The sequence below is a fragment of the Rana temporaria genome, chromosome 1, assembly GCF_905171775.1.
Source record: "Rana temporaria chromosome 1, aRanTem1.1, whole genome shotgun sequence".
Classification (NCBI taxonomy): domain Eukaryota; kingdom Metazoa; phylum Chordata; class Amphibia; order Anura; family Ranidae; genus Rana; species Rana temporaria.
Window position 1 is genome coordinate 283,518,913 of NC_053489.1, and position 17,260 is coordinate 283,536,172.

At 44.8% G+C, this 17,260-nt stretch overlaps 1 protein-coding gene across 3 annotated transcripts in view; it reads right to left on the minus strand.

Annotated features, from left to right (window-relative positions):
* LOC120943174 (annexin A1-like) overlaps positions 1-17,260 on the minus strand; it is a 111,535-nt gene that overhangs the window by 64,191 nt on the left and 30,084 nt on the right. For all 3 annotated transcript variants that reach the window (XM_040356338.1, XM_040356320.1, XM_040356328.1), the window contains exon 2: positions 4,245-4,324. In XM_040356338.1, coding sequence (XP_040212272.1) covers positions 4,245-4,310 — 66 coding nt within the window. In that variant the 5' untranslated portion in view covers positions 4,311-4,324. The remainder of the gene's footprint in view (positions 1-4,244; positions 4,325-17,260) is intronic.

Sequence of the window (17,260 nt, forward strand, 5' to 3'; positions counted from 1 at the left end):
GGTTCCTAGACCTATTAGGGGCCAAGACTAATTACACTAACACTTATTTTAGTCACTAATGACACTAGTACAGCGGTAAAAAAAAATCTGATTGCTGTACTGGGTGACACAGTGACAGGCAGTGAAGGGGTTAATTGGGGGGTTATCGGGGGGGTGAATTGTGTGCCTACGTGACCTGGTGTCAGTGTAGTGTTGTGCAACTTACTTTTAGATGTTCTCTCCTCTCGGTCTGGAACTAAAAGACAGACACGAGGGAGAGAACATCACTTCATCACTTCCCCTGTCAATGTTTACACTTAGGCCCCATACACACGAGAGGATTTATCCGCGGATACGGTCCAGCGGACCGTTTCCACGGATAAATCCTCTCGAGGATTTGCGCGGATTTCCATGCGATGGAGTGTACTCACCATCGAATCGAAATCCGCGCCGAAATCCTCTGCCGATGACGTGTCGCGCCGTCGCAGCGATTATGACGCGGCAACGTGCGCGACGCTGTCATATAAGGAATTCCACGCATGCGTTGAATCATTACGACGCATGCGGGGGATCCCTTCGGACGGATGGATCCGGTGAGTCTGTACAGACCAGCGGATCCATCCGTTGGGATGGATTCCAGCGGATAGATTTGATAGCATGTCATCAAATATTTATCCGCTGGAAATCCATCCCAGGGGATAAATATCCGCGGAAACAGATCCGCTGGAGTGTACACACCATAGGATCTATCCGCTGAAACCCATTCGCTAGCATTTTTCAGCGGATGGATTCTATCGTGTGTATGGGGCCTTAGAGACATGGGAAGACAACCATTGGCCAGGAGTGATCACCAGGTTTAGGCCAGATTTCATTGGCCCTGGGCCTGGAGATTGATCAGTTCCTGAGCAAATCTGATCTTCGGGAACGGCGGGGGGGCGTGCGCGTCACGTATAGCTACGTGATCTCCCGCAGGGGAGCCGACCTGCCGCCGTATAACTGCCGCGGCTGGGCGGCAACTAGTTAATAAGTAAAAAATTGTACATTCAGTGCTTACAGAACACTAACAAGCAGATACAAATAAGCTCCCCTTTTCCAGTAAAATTAAATACAAAAATAAAAATAGAAAAATACTGCATCCCTGCACTTTTTAGAGATTACACACCTCAGTTCTGTCTTGTGGTGTTTCGGCATCTCAAGTATCAGAATTTAGTTCAAGAACCCTGCATAAAAGGTTAACGGGCAGCCCTTCTATCCTGTGTGTATTGACAATATACTAGAATACCTTTAGATTAAGGTACAAAAGGTTCAGTAGGACCAGACTTGCTTTGGATTATTGCCATTTGTTTTGATTTCCCTAGGTAACAGGTCTTAAGAATTTTTAATAGACAGTGGGCTAGATTCAAGTAGCCCGCCGTAAGTTTGTATGTTATTTAGGCTACGCCGCCGCAACTTACACGGGCAAGTGCAGTATTCACAAAGCACTTGCTCCGTAAGTTGCGGCGGCGTAGCGTAAATGGGGCCGGCGTAAGCGCGCCTAATTCAAATGAGTATGAGGGGGGTGTGTTTTATGTAAATGGTTGGTGACCCGACGTGATTGACGTTTTTCCCGAACGGCGCATGCGCCGTCCGTGGAATTTCCGAGTGTGCATTGCTCCAAAGTACGCCGCAAGGACGTCATTGGTTTCGACGTGAATGTAAATTACGTCCAGCCCTATTCGTGAACGACTTACGCAAACAACGTAAAAAAATCAAAATTCGACGCGGGAACGACGTCCATACTTAACATTGCGTACGCCTCATAATAGCAGGATCAACCTTACGTCGAAAAAGCCTAACGTAAACGACGTAAAAAAATAGTGCCGGGCATACGTAGATTTGTGAATCGGCGTATCCAGGTCATTTGCATATTCTACGCCGAAAACGACGGAAGCGTAAATATTCACCCTAAGATACGACGGTGTAAGAGACTTACGCCAGTCGGATCTTAGGCTAATGTCGGCGTATCTTGCTTTCTGAATACAGAAAGAAGATACGCCGGCGCAGCTTTGAATTTACGCCAGCGTAAATCAATGCTGAATCTAGCCCAGTATTCTTATTACAGTCAGCTATCTACAAGATTTACATTAGGCTTTTAATAGTGAAATGCACAGTGACTGTAAAGTAAGGTGACCAGATTTTTAAAATGAAATCCGGGGACATATTTTTTCTTTACTAGTAATGGCAACAATCAGCGACTCTCTGCCCGTCGCGGCCTGCCTCACAGTCTCTCAAGTCTCACTCTCCGGGCCCCGGCTACTACTGGATGGGGAGCAGAAGAAGATCACTCCGCCAGGGAAGGCAAGGAGATAGGCAGGTGGCTGGCCAGGATTTGAGCCAAGGCAGAAGAGCATGCGAACGAAGCTGAATGGGCATGTGCCCGAAACTGAAGAAATATTCCCTCTGTCCGACCAGCACATGATCATCATAAAGGGGCACAGATAATGGGAAAAATACAACCTCCCCTATGCTAGTAGGCACGGCGGAGCAGGGGGTGTAATTCTATTTTTTTTTATTTTAATTCTGCACTGATTGTCTTCGAAATTGCCCCTGCCCCCTATTAAATCCAATCTGGGGACAAAACCAGGGACAGACTTGGTCCGGGGACAGTGTCCTCAACCAGGGGACTGTCCCCTGAAACTGTTACCAACCACCCCTCTCTTCCAATCCCTTCACTGGCCTCTACTTAAAAGTCAAAATCCTATCAGCATACAAAGCCACCCGCAACGCTTCAATTCATAGTGCAATGATGAACTTGTCCACAAAAATGGGGTTACGACAGGTGGGGGAGGTGGCATCACAATCGCCTCCACACCACCTCTGACAAGAAATCCGAACGCAGATGGCTCTTCAGGAGTGTGGCAAGTTTAGATGCACATCTACATTTTGCAGCTTCCCTATGAGACCCCTATGTAGCGCCCTGCTCCCAAAGATGGAGATGCTATTTCAAATTTAGGGTATGTCTGGGCCAATAGTTGGGCCCAGACCTGTTGAACTTATATGCAAATTTGCCTCTGTTTTGGCTGTGGTACTGCCTGGGAGTATTTTGCTATGTTGTCTGTGGGTGGCGTTACCACTTTAGGCCCATGTTGGAACGCAGGTGTACCATGGTGTATTGAGTGTCCCTCCTCGGCAGCGGTACAGTGGGAGTGGTGACCCCGCTGTGCATGCTGGGAGGGGATACTTAAGGGGCAGACGCCATTTTTCGGGGGTTCCTTCGCCTCGTGGCCCTCCTGGCGCGAGGTGGGTGTGCTTGATTTGAGTCTCGGGACCACGTTGGTCTGAGGCTGTGTTCCTCTCTAGTAGGCCCAAGTATCTTGGTTGGGGCCTACGCTTTGAAGGTGATCCTGTGCTGTCTGTCCTGTGGGAAGAAGCCACTCAATGAAGGAAGCCAGGGGAGGACCTGTCCCGGAAAGGACTGAGCGGAAGGCTGGTACTTTGGGAGAGGCCTGGTAACTTATTGAAGGATGCACTGTAACCTACAACAACTTACAGTCCGCTGGATTGGCTTAAAGGCTCTTTGGCTGTAAGGCAGGAAGTTCGGGACTTTAAATCCTCTGGCAGAGGATTCCTGGCCATCCACTCTGTGTTCTCAGACAGTCTGTGGCAGAGACTGTTTCCATGCTGTCCATGCCATGTGAGAGGGGTCTATCCGGATGAGCAATACCTACTCAGGAGTGAGTGGCGAATATTAGAACTTTGAATACTATTGTGCATTCTGTACTGTACCTGAACCTTCCCCTTCTCTCTATTCTCTCTACTTCCTTCACAAGTTTTATGCAACAAAAATAAAGCTTACTGTTGAAGGTTTGACATCTTGTGTGGACATTGCAAAATTTCTACAGACTTCCTCCCCTGGACAATGAACTTGAAGGTAACGTGCAAAACCCAAAATCTAAACCAGCAGCTTATACAGGGGTAGTGCTACACCTACAACCCCCCTACAGGAATCATGTATTTGTGGCCATTGTTTGCCAAACAAGCAAATTGAAAAAAAAAAAAGTTCAGATGCCTCTCCTCATCTTTGGGCAATAGCCTACAAGTAAAATAGACTACTAAAAATGCATTTGGAAAAGAGCCAGCTACTAAAACTGTATTGTAGTTAGTATACTTGGAGAAAAAAAAGTTAATAGACAGCAGGAAGAAATGTCTATAGTTTGTATCTCTTCGATACCCATTTTAAAGACAGCGAGATAACAGACATTCATTAGAATTTGCAGTCAACTTACAGCCACTGGTTCAGGTCCACCTTCTAGAGACTTAGCCTGAAGAAGGAATTGTTGCAAAAAAGACATTTTGGATGAAGTGCCTATAAAGAAGAAACAAAAATAAATAAAAAATAAAATACAATTTAATCCACCAATAAAAATGCAATGTAATGTAATAGAGAGCATGTCCCAAATTGGAACAAAGACAGCACAAGAACATACAAGTCCAAACCTACATCTGGCACTTACATCCTGAAAGCTGTCACCAGGAAATCACAACTTACAAGGTCAGTGCTCACATGTCCCCACCATGTCCCATAGCCAGCTTCTGAAAGGTAGATTCCAATTCTCATCCTTGCCACTACTAAGACCTCAGAACTGCGATAAAGTCCATAGGCTGCCTCAGGGGGCAGCAGGTCTCCAGGGCTCCAGATTATTTAGCACTTCCCCAGGCACCTCCTGGGCACTCCACTCCAAGGATTGGCAAGGGCATGATAAATATTCAGGCTGGTCATTTGCCTGTCCCAGCCCTATATTTCGGAAACTTCTTTCAGAAGCAGTCAAACTCTCAGCCTGTGAAGCCCTGAACAGATGAGAACAATCACTGTTCCCCTGACTACAAAGGAGCGAAAAAACTATTTGCCTAGCATTCTACACTAGGGTGTGCCACAAAATAGTTTTCTTTATAGATTAAACTAGCTGAATACCCGGCGTTGCCCGGTCTTTCAATCTTAAAGGAGTTCTCTGACCTAAAAGTTTTAAACCCCGCTGTGCCCGGGCTGTAAAAAAATAGAAAATAAACTGTCACTTACCTGCCTACGATCCCCCGTTGTTCCGATATCGCCGTCCCGTTCTCCGGTCCCGGTCTCTTCCGCTTCCTGTGTGTCGGTGACTCATAGTGCGCTCAGCCTATAAGTGGCCGCGACGGGACATTGCTGCGGCCGCTGATAGGCTGAGCGCACTATGAGTCACCGACACACAGGAAGCGGAAGGGGCCCGGGACCGGAGAACGGGACGGCGATAGCGGAACAACGGGGGATCGTAGGCAGGTAAGTGACAGTTTATTTTCTATTTTTTTACAGCCCGGGCACAGCGGGGGTTAAAACTTTTAGGTCAGAGAACTCCTTTAACCTTTTGGGGAGGAAAATCATAGTAATAAAAATATACCCATCTTTTATATAAGGGTGTAGGTAAGGGTTAATTTAACTGTCATATATTTTTATTTGGCATATAAGTAATATGTGTACCAGGTATTATTGAAATATCTCCAGGCGTACAGAAGTTATGTGGGAACATACATTTCCCATTGATTTGCATGGGACTTTAAACAAAAACCCCGACCCTCACAAATGGGGGTAGTTAAGGGATAAATTAACTATCCTATAGTTTAAGTGGACATATAAGTAACATGTGACCAAGTGTTATCGAAATATCTACAGCCGTTTGGAAGTTATGAAGTAACATGTATTTCCCATAGAGTTGAATGGGGCTTTAAAGAACAACCCCCGACCATGGCAAATGGGGGTGGGTAAGGGTTAAACCACCTATCCTATGTTTGTTGCTGACATATAAGTAACATGTGTGCCAAGTTTCATGTTAATATCTTTAGCCGTTTGGACGTGATGCTGGAACATACATACATACATACATACATACATACATACATACATACATACACACACGTTGAGTTTTATATATATAGATGGATTCAGAAAAATTTACAAGATTTAAGGAGCAATTCCTTATAACACTATGATAAATACCAAACAATATTTGGAGAAGGTTTTCAAATGCACTTTAATTGAATTAAAACCATACATCAATAAGGGTGCCATCTTGGTTTCTGTGATTGTGGTCTCATGTGAGTGCAACAGCTTTTTTTTTTTTTTTTTTTTTAACTTGCTGCACTCTGAGTTTTTCCTCCCTTTTCTTTTTCTTTTTTTTTATAAATTCTTTATTTTCATTTTTTCTTTCACAAAGATAATAATAACTATTTTTTTATACAATACATCTTATACATCAGTTCTAGTTATTTTGCTCTTGAGGTCTTCCGTACATTTATATTGATTACTCTTTACCGGAACAAGGAAATACTTAAATTCTCTTTACTCTGTCTCTTCATTTATCATAAAATAAAACCTTATTTTTTAGTGCTCTACTATAGTACCATATCTTTGTTATATTATCGTTAGCTAGGGCAAGAAATAGCCCCCAAAGTCTCCCCCTCACCCCCCGTTCCCTATATATGACATAGGGGGCCCAGATTTGTCTATGCTTATCCTCCTGTTCCCTCATTCTCATGGTAAGACTTTCCATTTGTTGAATTTCTGATATTTTAGCCATCCATTGTGTTCTAGTTGGGGAGACAGAGCTTTTCCAGAGTGCTGGAATGCATGCTTTTGCTGTTGTAAGCAAATGTCTCACCAGTGATTTTTTATATTTTTCTGTCGAGAGAGGTATATCGGACAACAAAAAGAAAGCCGGATTCTCTCCAAGAGACATATCCGGAATTTATTTCACTGTTTCTGAGACCATTTTCCAAAAGTCTTTTACTCCCTGGCATTCCCAAAAGAGGTGCATCAAAGTGCCCACAGCTCCTTGACATCGCCAGCAAAGATTAGACACCTGTGGATATATTCGATTCATTACTGCTGGAGTTCTATACCATCTAGAATCTTATAGCCCCCTTCTTGATATCTGGTTGCTAATGAGGCCTTGTGTGTATACCTGAATATCTTATTTCTCTGCGCCTCCGAGAATGTGATCCCCAGGTCCCTTTCCCAGGCCTGAATAAACCCCAATTCTTGTGGGGCTTTCAATTCGGTCACCATGGCATACAACATTGATAGTGAGTATCTCACTGGTTCCCCCTTTAGGCATAGCTTCTCAAACTTAGATGGTGTCGATATTTCTATCGCTCGCATAGAAATTGCTCGAAGGAAAGAGTTTAACTGTATTCTCCTAAATGGATCCAGATCCTCTGTGAACTCATGCTCAATCTCCTCTCTAGACATCACTCAGTTGTCTACCATAAAATGTATAAGTCTACTTTTGCCCTGTCGTTTTAGGCCCCATACTCACGACCAAACATGTCTGCTGAAACTGGTCCGCGGACCAGTTTCAGCGGACATGTTCGTTCGTGTGTAGGCAGTAACGGACAGGATTTCAGCAAACATTCGTCGGCCAGACCGTTTCCCAACGAACAACTGTTTCCTGGTCTTGCTTTAAAACAGTCTGCTGGAATCGTGTCCGTCAGACATGTTCGGTCGTCTGTACACAAAAGCAGCGTACAAAAACCCTGCGCATGCTCAGTCCAAATGAGGAGATGGGAGCGCTCGTTCAGGTAAAACTCGCGTTTGTTTGGGATATGGCACATTCGTCATTAGAAACCTTTTATTCTAGCAAGAGAACAATGTCTTAAAAAGGCGCACTAAACCACAGTTTCTTGCCTCGTTTTATTAATTCTTCTCTTGCTATAATAACCCCGTTCTCTTGCTGATGCAATTTCAATAGAGTTGTCCCATACTGAAATGTCAATTTCTTGCTTGTGATGTAATCTTTTAATAATGTTTTCTATGCCAGACGTGTGTTTTGGTTGGTGGTCCTCCATAATTTATTGTAGTCATTTTTGTAAAGGAATGTGCATCTTTTTAATTTTTTATGTTGTTTCTAGTTATGTCACCATTTTTTTTTTTTTTTTTTACATGTTTTTTTTGGTTTATTTTTTATTTTTTTTTTTTACATGTTTTTTTGGTTTATTTTTTATTTATTTTTTTTTGTGTTTCATTTGAGAATATTGAACCATATTGGCACACCAAATGTCCCCCCCCCCCAAGGAGTGTGTCCTTTGTAAATGACACATTGTATATTTATTAAAGGTTTGCTGCCTAATAATCCCCACAGTATAACAAACAATAGACATGTTTTCAAATGAAAGCAAAAAGCCTTTTATTTTGGCAAATGTCATCCCAAAAATTAAACAGAACGGCAGCACTAGAATCGATAGCAAACTATATGCAAACTGGCATTTCCAACATGGTGAAGGAGAAACTTCCAAGCCTCAGGAGCCAAACACAAAAATATGAAGCAGCAGCACAGAAACAAAGGAACCCAAACTGTGGTAGTCCAAACAATATGTCCTTTATGTGGAAGGAAATGGAAGGCAGAAAATCAACGTTTCCTCCTCTTTCCAACCTTCCCTCCAGGCAGCCTTCCAGCGGATCTTACACGGGCTCTTGCAGGTGGGGTCGATGTGGCAGCAGGAGGATGGTGTTCCGCAAGCCGGGCCGGGTCACATAGCCCAGTCTCTGGGGTCAGCAGGCCCTTCTGCATCCACCAAAGGACCTGGTTCATCAGGGCCTTTGCCAGTCTTCTCTGGTCCTCCTCCCCTTCATTCAAATCATGTGCCAAGGAGGCACTGAAGGCCTCTGTGGGGTTGAGGGGGGCCCTCATGATGGCGCTTGCCTCCTGTATCATGCGGAGGCTTGCCTCCTCCACAGGCCTCAACTGCCTCCTTCGGCCTGATGGCCTCACCTGGGGGGGAGAAGACTGGCTGGTGGTGGTTCTCCTGGCCGGGGGACCTGCTGCAGGCCACTGGGCCCAGCCTCCTCCTGGCTGCCACTGACCCCGGCCTCCTCCTGGCTGCCACTGACCCCGGCCTCCTCCTGGCTGCCACTGACCCCGGCCTCCTCCTGGCTGACAGACACCTGAGGATCTGCCACCTCCTGGCTGATCTCTTCTTCCTGTGTGGGACAAAAATGACATTTTTTACAATTTCGCTAAATAAAACCACACTCATTTTCATGTTTTTCGTTTAGTATTTTCTGTTCATTATTACTTGAATACACTCTACTTCTGACCCCTGCAGTTGTCATCCCTGACACCTATTTGTCTGTACACCTTTATTTTTGCTTTTTCCCAGCTTGGCTTTTCTTTTACAATATCAAATCATTAATCCACCAAGAATTATTTACGCCAGAAATATAGAGGAAACTACTATACCTCCTCATCGAAGGGTGGCAGATCTGCATCTCTGTCAGCCAGGCCCTCTTCCTCCGACTCTGCAGGGCTGTGGTCATCTGGGGAATGTCCGCTGGAAGGTAGCATGGAGGAAAGGTTGGAAGAAAGACTCGACATCGTTTTCCTGCCTTCCATTTCGTCCCGCAAAAAAGCCATCTGTTTGTAATACCACAGTTTGGGTTCCTTTGCTTGTGTTGCTGCTGCTCCCGATTTTTTGCTTTTATTAGCTTTGTATGCTCTCCTGTATGTGCTTCTGAGGTTGGCAAGTTTATCCTTCACCATGTTGGCAGTGCATCCTGGCACCCATGTTTGCATATAGTTTGCTAGCTCTTCTAGTGCTGCCGCTCGTACATCTTTATTACAATATAAAGAGTGCTTGGAATTCCACAGGATGGGCGTGTCCTGATATTTTTGGAGTAAGGCCTCTATAGCTTCCTTTGTTTGTAGGAGGTCCATTTCCCTTTTAGAAAAATGATATTTCTTTTTGAGTCTAGATTCGCAAAACATAAACCAAAGAAAAATAAATTTTCAAAAGGATCAGCGTTGACCTTGATATAATATGTGTCTTCAAATTTATTACCTATATCTAATTACAAACACAGTCTCTCTTGTTGTAAAAATGATTGTCAGCTCGGCCGCATTGGTTGTACCAAACATTGATTTGCTAGATGCAGAGCCATTGTTAACATTGCAGTAAATATTTTTAATATAGAAAAATAAACAATGCTTACAAATGACAGTATTCATCTAGGCACTCTTTCATGTGTAAATCTCATGCCCCTGACAATGGATGAGATAAAAGACACTTCCTAATGACCTCTGTACAACCAACACTTGAACAATACTTTGCCTGATCTGAATACACCATTCAAAAACTTGTCAATGAGGTACAGCATTGTTCACATCTCTATTTTGTGAGTTGTCCAAAAGCATTTGGATACCAAAATAACATTGTGGTACCCCATAGACAGAATAGCTTAAAAAGGGTGCAACCAACAGCCCAAACCCCCATCCCATGTGTCTACATTTTCCAGGCCTCTGCTGATCCCATTTTTAATTTCCTTACCTTCCTGTCTCTCGCTCCTCGTTTCTCACGCTCGCCTAATTACCGCGTAAGATGCGTAATCACGGCGTGCACCTTTTAAACACTCCGCGTATTTATTAAACCCCGCCCTCGTCACCTTTGCTAGGCCCCTAATCAATGAGTTTAGGAAATATGGCGTTAACTGTGTATGTTCTGGATGCGCTCGAAGATTCTCCGCGTAACCTACGTAAACACGTTGTTTGCATTCTATACACTCCGCGTATGTATTAAACGCCGCCCTCTTCTCCGCCCATGGCGTAACAATTCATCTTTTCCCCGCCCATAATCTCTGTGGGAAAGGAAAGATGGCGATGTCACACGAGCGGGCACGATGCTCTCATGCCACAAGTGAAGGGACAGAGGCAGGGACGTCCCGATCAAGGCAAAGAAGATATAAAGCCACTAATATGCGGTTCCAGGAAATGGTGGAGTTAGTTTACATCATGCGAAAGAAGGACTATGATGGTGAATTAGGGCCATACAAGACCCCTAACCGCCGAAAGGCACATATTATGGACAAGGTGGCGAGGAGAATGCAGAGGATGTTTGGGATCACCAGGTCCAAGGAACAGCTGAGGAAACGCTGGTCAGACTTAAAATTGAGGGAGCCACATCAGATGAAGAAAATACTTAAAATTCTGCGTAAAAGTAAGTAAATATATATTGGGGTTGGGGGGGGGGGTGGGTGATTGTCTGCAATAATGTGTTGCCATGTATATTTCACCATCTGCCTCCTTGGCCTGCTTGTAATTTTAAAAACATGTTGTCATTTATTTTTTAGGACATAAATAACTACATATTTACAAATAGTGTTCTTAGTAAACCACGTAACATTACATAGTTTCTCAGAAAGGCTCGGTTATTCCAGGAACAACACACCTGGACATGACTCACTGCCCAAAAACTTTGTTGGTAAACATTGTGTAAAAGCTAGTTCTAAAAAAATAAAATAGGAGAATGGGAAAGGCAAACAGGATTCATTCTAAAAACAGTGGTAATAAAGCAGATGTTTTCACAGCTGCAATGCAGAGCACCTGTGTCTCCCCAAATCAAAAATGTGTTTTGGTAGGGTCTCCCAGAAATACTGTTTAGGGGGGACATCCATGTGTGTCACTTTGCTAAAAAGGGGCAGGATCAGAGCTTGCCATAGAAGTAATTCCAAAATGTAGGTTTGGTGAAATATAAAAGTCACTAAATGAAAGCCTCTTCTAAGCAATGTGTGCGATTTATGCTCTCCAATATCTGTGTGCTGATGAGTCTACATTTTTTTTGGGTTATTTAAGGGGAAAGAAGTCGCCAGCATTTGGAGGAGGCAGAGAGGGCCAGACAAGGCCAAAATCTTCCATCTCAACATGTGGAGGAGGAGGAGGATGTGGAAGGAGAAGAGGATGTGGAAGGAGAAGAGGATGTGGAAGGAGAAGAGGATGTGGAAGGAGAAGAGGATGTGGAAGGAGAGGAGGAAGGAAGAAAGGAGGAAGGAAGAGAGGAGGAAGAAGTAATTTTGGACTTAGAATTTATAGCAGATGAAGGGCAAGTGGCGGAAGAACAATTTGGCGAATTGAAAGAAGGTGGATTGATGGATGAAGGAGGAGTCGAAGATGATGGGGAAGTGGTGGAAGAAGGAGGAGTGATAGAAGATGATGGGGAGGTGGTGGAAGAAGGAGGAGTGATAGAAGATGTCGAAGAGGTGGAAAGGAGAAGCCCATCAGGTCAGTGTCACCCTAGCTTGATTAAAAAAAACATATGTAGATAGGCCTCATCGAAAAATAATTTTGGAAATGACCATTTTTATAATTTTTTTAGGGGAGGAGGATGGTGTGCCAATATTTTCACGTGCAAGTGCTGCTATAATTATTCAGCAGGTAATGGAGTGCAGCACTGAAATGCACAATATGCGTGAAAGGATGGTTGTCATGGAAGAGAATTTAACAAATGTCCTTTTGGAATGCTGCACGGAAATGGACAATATGCGGCAAAGAATGATGGTCATCGAATCTAATTTTAAAAATATTATTGACATGATGGGCCGTGTCAAAGACTGAAACACCCCCCGCCCATCCCCCGCCCCCACAAACATTTTTACTGTTTTAATAATGAATACGCCAAAATTTGAAGATACACACACAGTGTGCCAACATGTGCTATCTGCCATCACAGAATATCTAGTGTCTGTGCTTTGTGGGTCCAACCCCCTCCTCCATCCTCAAGTAGTTGAGAGGAAGGGTTTGCTCCCACAAAACACAGACATTGATCACCCATGATGTCAGATAGCACATGTGGCCATTTGTCTGTTGAACCAATGACATTTGGCGAGTTTGCACTGAATGTGTGTATCTTCAAATTTTGGCGTGTTCCAGTGTGAAAGCACACCATGACTGACTGCTGTTGTGAGTTTTTATATTTTTATAATTGTATTTTTTTACTTTTTGACCATGTTGAACATTTTTGGATACTATAAAGTTTAGACCATAAAGAATAAACACCTAAAAAAAATTAAAAAGATATATATATAGAATTATAAATCTCTCTAATCACTGAATTTAGTGAAGTCGAGATTTGACTCCTAAATCTCCACAACAAATATTCGTATTGAAAAACACACCAAAAAAAAAAAAAAAATTATAAAAAATTTTGGTTTTTGTGCATAAAAAATATGCCGAGAATAAAAAATACTAAGGCGGTAAACACCCCACCCAAAATATTCTATATATATATATATATATATGTAAACAATAAATCTAACTATATTTGATAAACAAAAATGTGAACTTGTTGTGGGGGCTCAATGCGGACGTGTTTCCCATCTATTGCTCCACCGCAGTTTGGAAAATCCCACCGCTGGGCAAATTGGGAAGCCACAGACTGCCATTCCTGTGGTGTGGAGGGTAGCTGTGGGGACAAACAAAAAAAGAGATTTAGTACTTTGTAACAAAAACATCCTACAAGCATCCTTGTGACACTTCACAGTATTAAAATTGCATTACAAAAATGTGCATGGAGAATTTGGGAAATGAAATATATAGGGCCACTTCATTAAGAGACTCCACAGCCCTCTGATGGGGACAATAAAAGTTTGAAGGGGGGGGGGGGACACAAAAACCAAAAAGTCCTTTTTTTAAAAATGGCAAGGTGGGTTTGTCACTAGGATAGCATGCTGGACAGGTTAATATTGGGTAAAGGACAAATATGCAGGTAGGCCAAGAATAAAACATGTAAAGCTTATATCAACATGCATAGGGAGAAAAGGGAACGTTAGTTAAACACACAGCATATCTGGGAAATGAAAAATAAAGTTAGTTAGCAACATTATTACAGCCAGGAAACTTACCTTAATATACTCCTCATGCAGAACTTTGATGATGGCAGCACACGTGTCCGGTATGATGACCCCAAGCGCCTGCGGAGAGATGCCTGTCGAGAACTTGAGGTCCTGCAGGCTCCTCCCAGTCGCCAGGTACCGCAACGTGGCAATAAGCCTCTGCTCGGCCGTGATGGCTTGGCGCATCACAGTGTCCTGCCTCGTGATATAGGGGGACAGAAGATCCAGCAGACTGTTGAATACGGGGTCCGTCATGCGGAGAAAATTCCTAAAGTCATTAGGATTATTCTCCTGGATTTCCCTAAGCAGAGGCATATGTGAGAACTGGTCACGCTGGCGCAACCAATTCTTGGTCCAGAAACGCCTCCGCCCCCTGTTTCTGGCCAAAGTACTGGAATAATGAACATATCCAGCAGCCATCCCATAAACAGCACCAACTCGCGAAAATTGACGCTGCTGCTCCATCATGGCTTCAAACCGGCCGGCTGGTCAGTCAAGAACACACTCAAACAGAAAGCACTCGCAAATCCAGCACTACCTGCGACGAACGCGTGACAAACAGATACGAGCGCACAGGATGCAACTGCAAAAGCAGAAACAACCTGCTAGCCTATAGCCGAATGACAACTACGATCCCGCAAGCACACGCACTGAACCCGTGAATACACGCTGTCAAAGCCTGGAGACCGAGAAGCGCGAATCAGCTCTAACCAAACCTTCACTAACACGAGCAAACCCGTAACTAGCAAAAGAGGAACAGAGGGCGGCGCCATTAAGTTTGGTCTTCCCCTTTATAGTGACGTCGTACGTGGTTTACGTGCACGCGTTCCGGTACGACGGGAATTTGGTCCGCTGGTGTGTACAAGCCAGCGGAACAAAACAAAAATCAGCCTTGTACGCCGGAAACTGTCCGGCAGACAGTTTTCAGCGCACAGATCCGGTCGTGAGTACAAGGCCTTAGATTTACGAAATCTGTATCTCTTAGGCCTGGCTCAAAAGCCGGGTTTCCCACAATTGGGGTCATCGGGGTCAGATGAGTCGACATTTTGACTTTTTTTGAATGTCTTTTAACGGATCTGAGCGTAGCGCTCAGCATCGGGTGTTGCTTCACTGCCTGCGGTCTATCCGTATTCATGAGCCAGACTAAACCCTCCAAGGGTATCTCAGACATTGCCTGTTCCATTTGTACCCATGACTTATCTTCTTGGAATGCACACCAGTCCAGTACCCTTGTTGTACTAAACTTCGACATAAAATCAATATGGTTTTAGGGCTCTTTCACACGGGACGGATCCGCGATGATCTGCCCCGTGAACCTCTACTTGCTCAGCGGGGATTGCTCCGCTGATCCCCGCTGAGCCGGCAGATGACAGGGCGGTCCCTGCACACTGTGGGACCGCCCTGTCAGATCTCCGCTCTCCCCTTTGGGGGGATCGAATGAACACGGACCGTCTGTCCGTGTTCACCTGATCCGCAGACGGATGGAAAAATAGGGTTTTCCTCTATCTGCAGAATCAGAGGATTGCGGACCCGCATGAGATCAGGTGTCAGTGGATGTTCATCCGCTGACACCCTCAATCTCATAGGGATCAATGTATGTCCCTTTTTCATCCGTAAACGGATGGATGAAAAAGCGGACATACGGTCCACATGTGTGAAAGAGCCCTAAGACAATCCTTGACTTGATATTCTTATAAAATGACAAGCCCACAAAATGTAATCATTTACCACGGTCTCAAACATTAAAAACACACACACACACATATACACACACACTACATATACAGCGCCTCCCCCCAGTCCATGTCCATCCTTTCCTCACCTTCTTGTCCTGCTGCATCGGTGTGGACAGAGGAGGAGAAGACAGCGGCCCCGGTGGCTCACACTTTGCAGAGCTCCGGCCGCCATGTTCGCGGGTGCTGGGGAGGAGGAGGAGTGCAGAGACAGTGGTCCCGGCGGCTCACACTGTGCAGTCCAGCCGCCATGTTCGGGGGTGCTGGGGAGGAGGAGGAGTGCGGAGACACCGGCCGCCATGTTCGCGGGTGCTGGGGAGGAGGAGGAGTGCGGAGACAGCGGTCCCGGCGGCTCACAGCTCTCAGTTTGCAACACTCCGGCCGCCATGTTCATGGTTTTCCCGCTGCACTGTGATTGGGCATAATAGGGGTCACGCGATCACGGACAGGCCAGCCCCAAAAATAAATATGTGTGTGTATATATATATATATATATATATATATATATATATATATATACACACACATATTTATTTTTACTTTTGAGCCCTATGTACTAGGGCTCAAAATAAATAAACAAATAAATAAAAATAAATATGTGTGTATATATATATATATATATATATATATATATATATATATATATGTGTATATATATACACACACATATTTATTTTTACTCTTGAGCCCTATGTACACAGTATGGCACTATACTACCATCTTTGCAGTAAGTACAGGGTTAACAGACACTTGGCAGCAGTGGCGTATCGTGGGGGGGCAGGGGGGGGTGGTCCCAGGCACCACATTTAGGAGGGTGAAATTTTCGTGCCAGTAGTGACACTACTGGCTGCCACCTCTTTAATTTTAATCTCCTGTGTCCCCGAGCTCCGGTCGCCATTTCCAGTATCCAGCTCCCTGTGATTGGGCGTATGGGGGTCATGTGTGGCGTGGGGCTGGCCTGTCCGTGATCGCATGACCCCCATTATGCCCAATCACAGTGCAGCGGGAAAACATGAACATGGCGGCCGGAGTGTTGCAAACTGAGAGCTGTGAGCCGCCGGGACCGCTGTCTCCGCACTCCTCCTCCCCAGCACCCCCGAACATGGCGGCTGGACTGCACAGTGTGAGCCGCCTGGACCACTGTCTCCGCACTCCTCCTCCCCAGAACCCCCGAACATGGCGGCCGGAGCTCTGCAAAGTGTGAGCTGCCGGGGCCGCTGTCTTCTCCTCCTCTGTCCAGACCGATGCAGCAGGACAAGAAGGTGAGGAAAGGATGGACATGGACTGGGGGGAGGCGCCGTATATGTAGTGTCAGTATAGGAAGACTGTAGGCAGGTCAATGTAGTATAGTGGTCAGTCAGTATAGTATAGTATAGTGGTCAGTATAGCATAGTGGTCAGTCAGTGTAGCGTAATGGTTAGTGTAGTATAGTGGTCAGTGTAGTATTGTGGTCAGTGAAGTGGATAGTGTAGTGGTCAGTATAGCATAGTGGTCAGTCAGTGTAGCGTAGTGGTCAGTGTAGTGGTTAGTGTAGTATAGTGGTCAGTGTAGTATAGTGGTCAGTGTAGTTCTCAGTGTAGTGTAGTGGTCAGTGTAGCGTAGTGGTCAGTGTAGTGGTTAGTGTAGTATAGTGGTCAGTGTAGTATTGGGGTCAGTATAGTTCTCAGTGTAGTGGACAGTATAGTATAGTGGTCAGTGTAGTGTAGTGGTCAGTATAGTGTAGTGGACAGTATAGTGGTCAGTGTAGTGTAGTGGACAGTATAGTATAGTGGTCAGTGTAGTATAGTGGTCAGTATAGTATAGTGGTCAGTATAGTATAGTGGTCAGTGTAGCGTAGTGGTCAGTGTAGTGGTTAGTGTAGTATAGTGGTCAGTATAGTGGA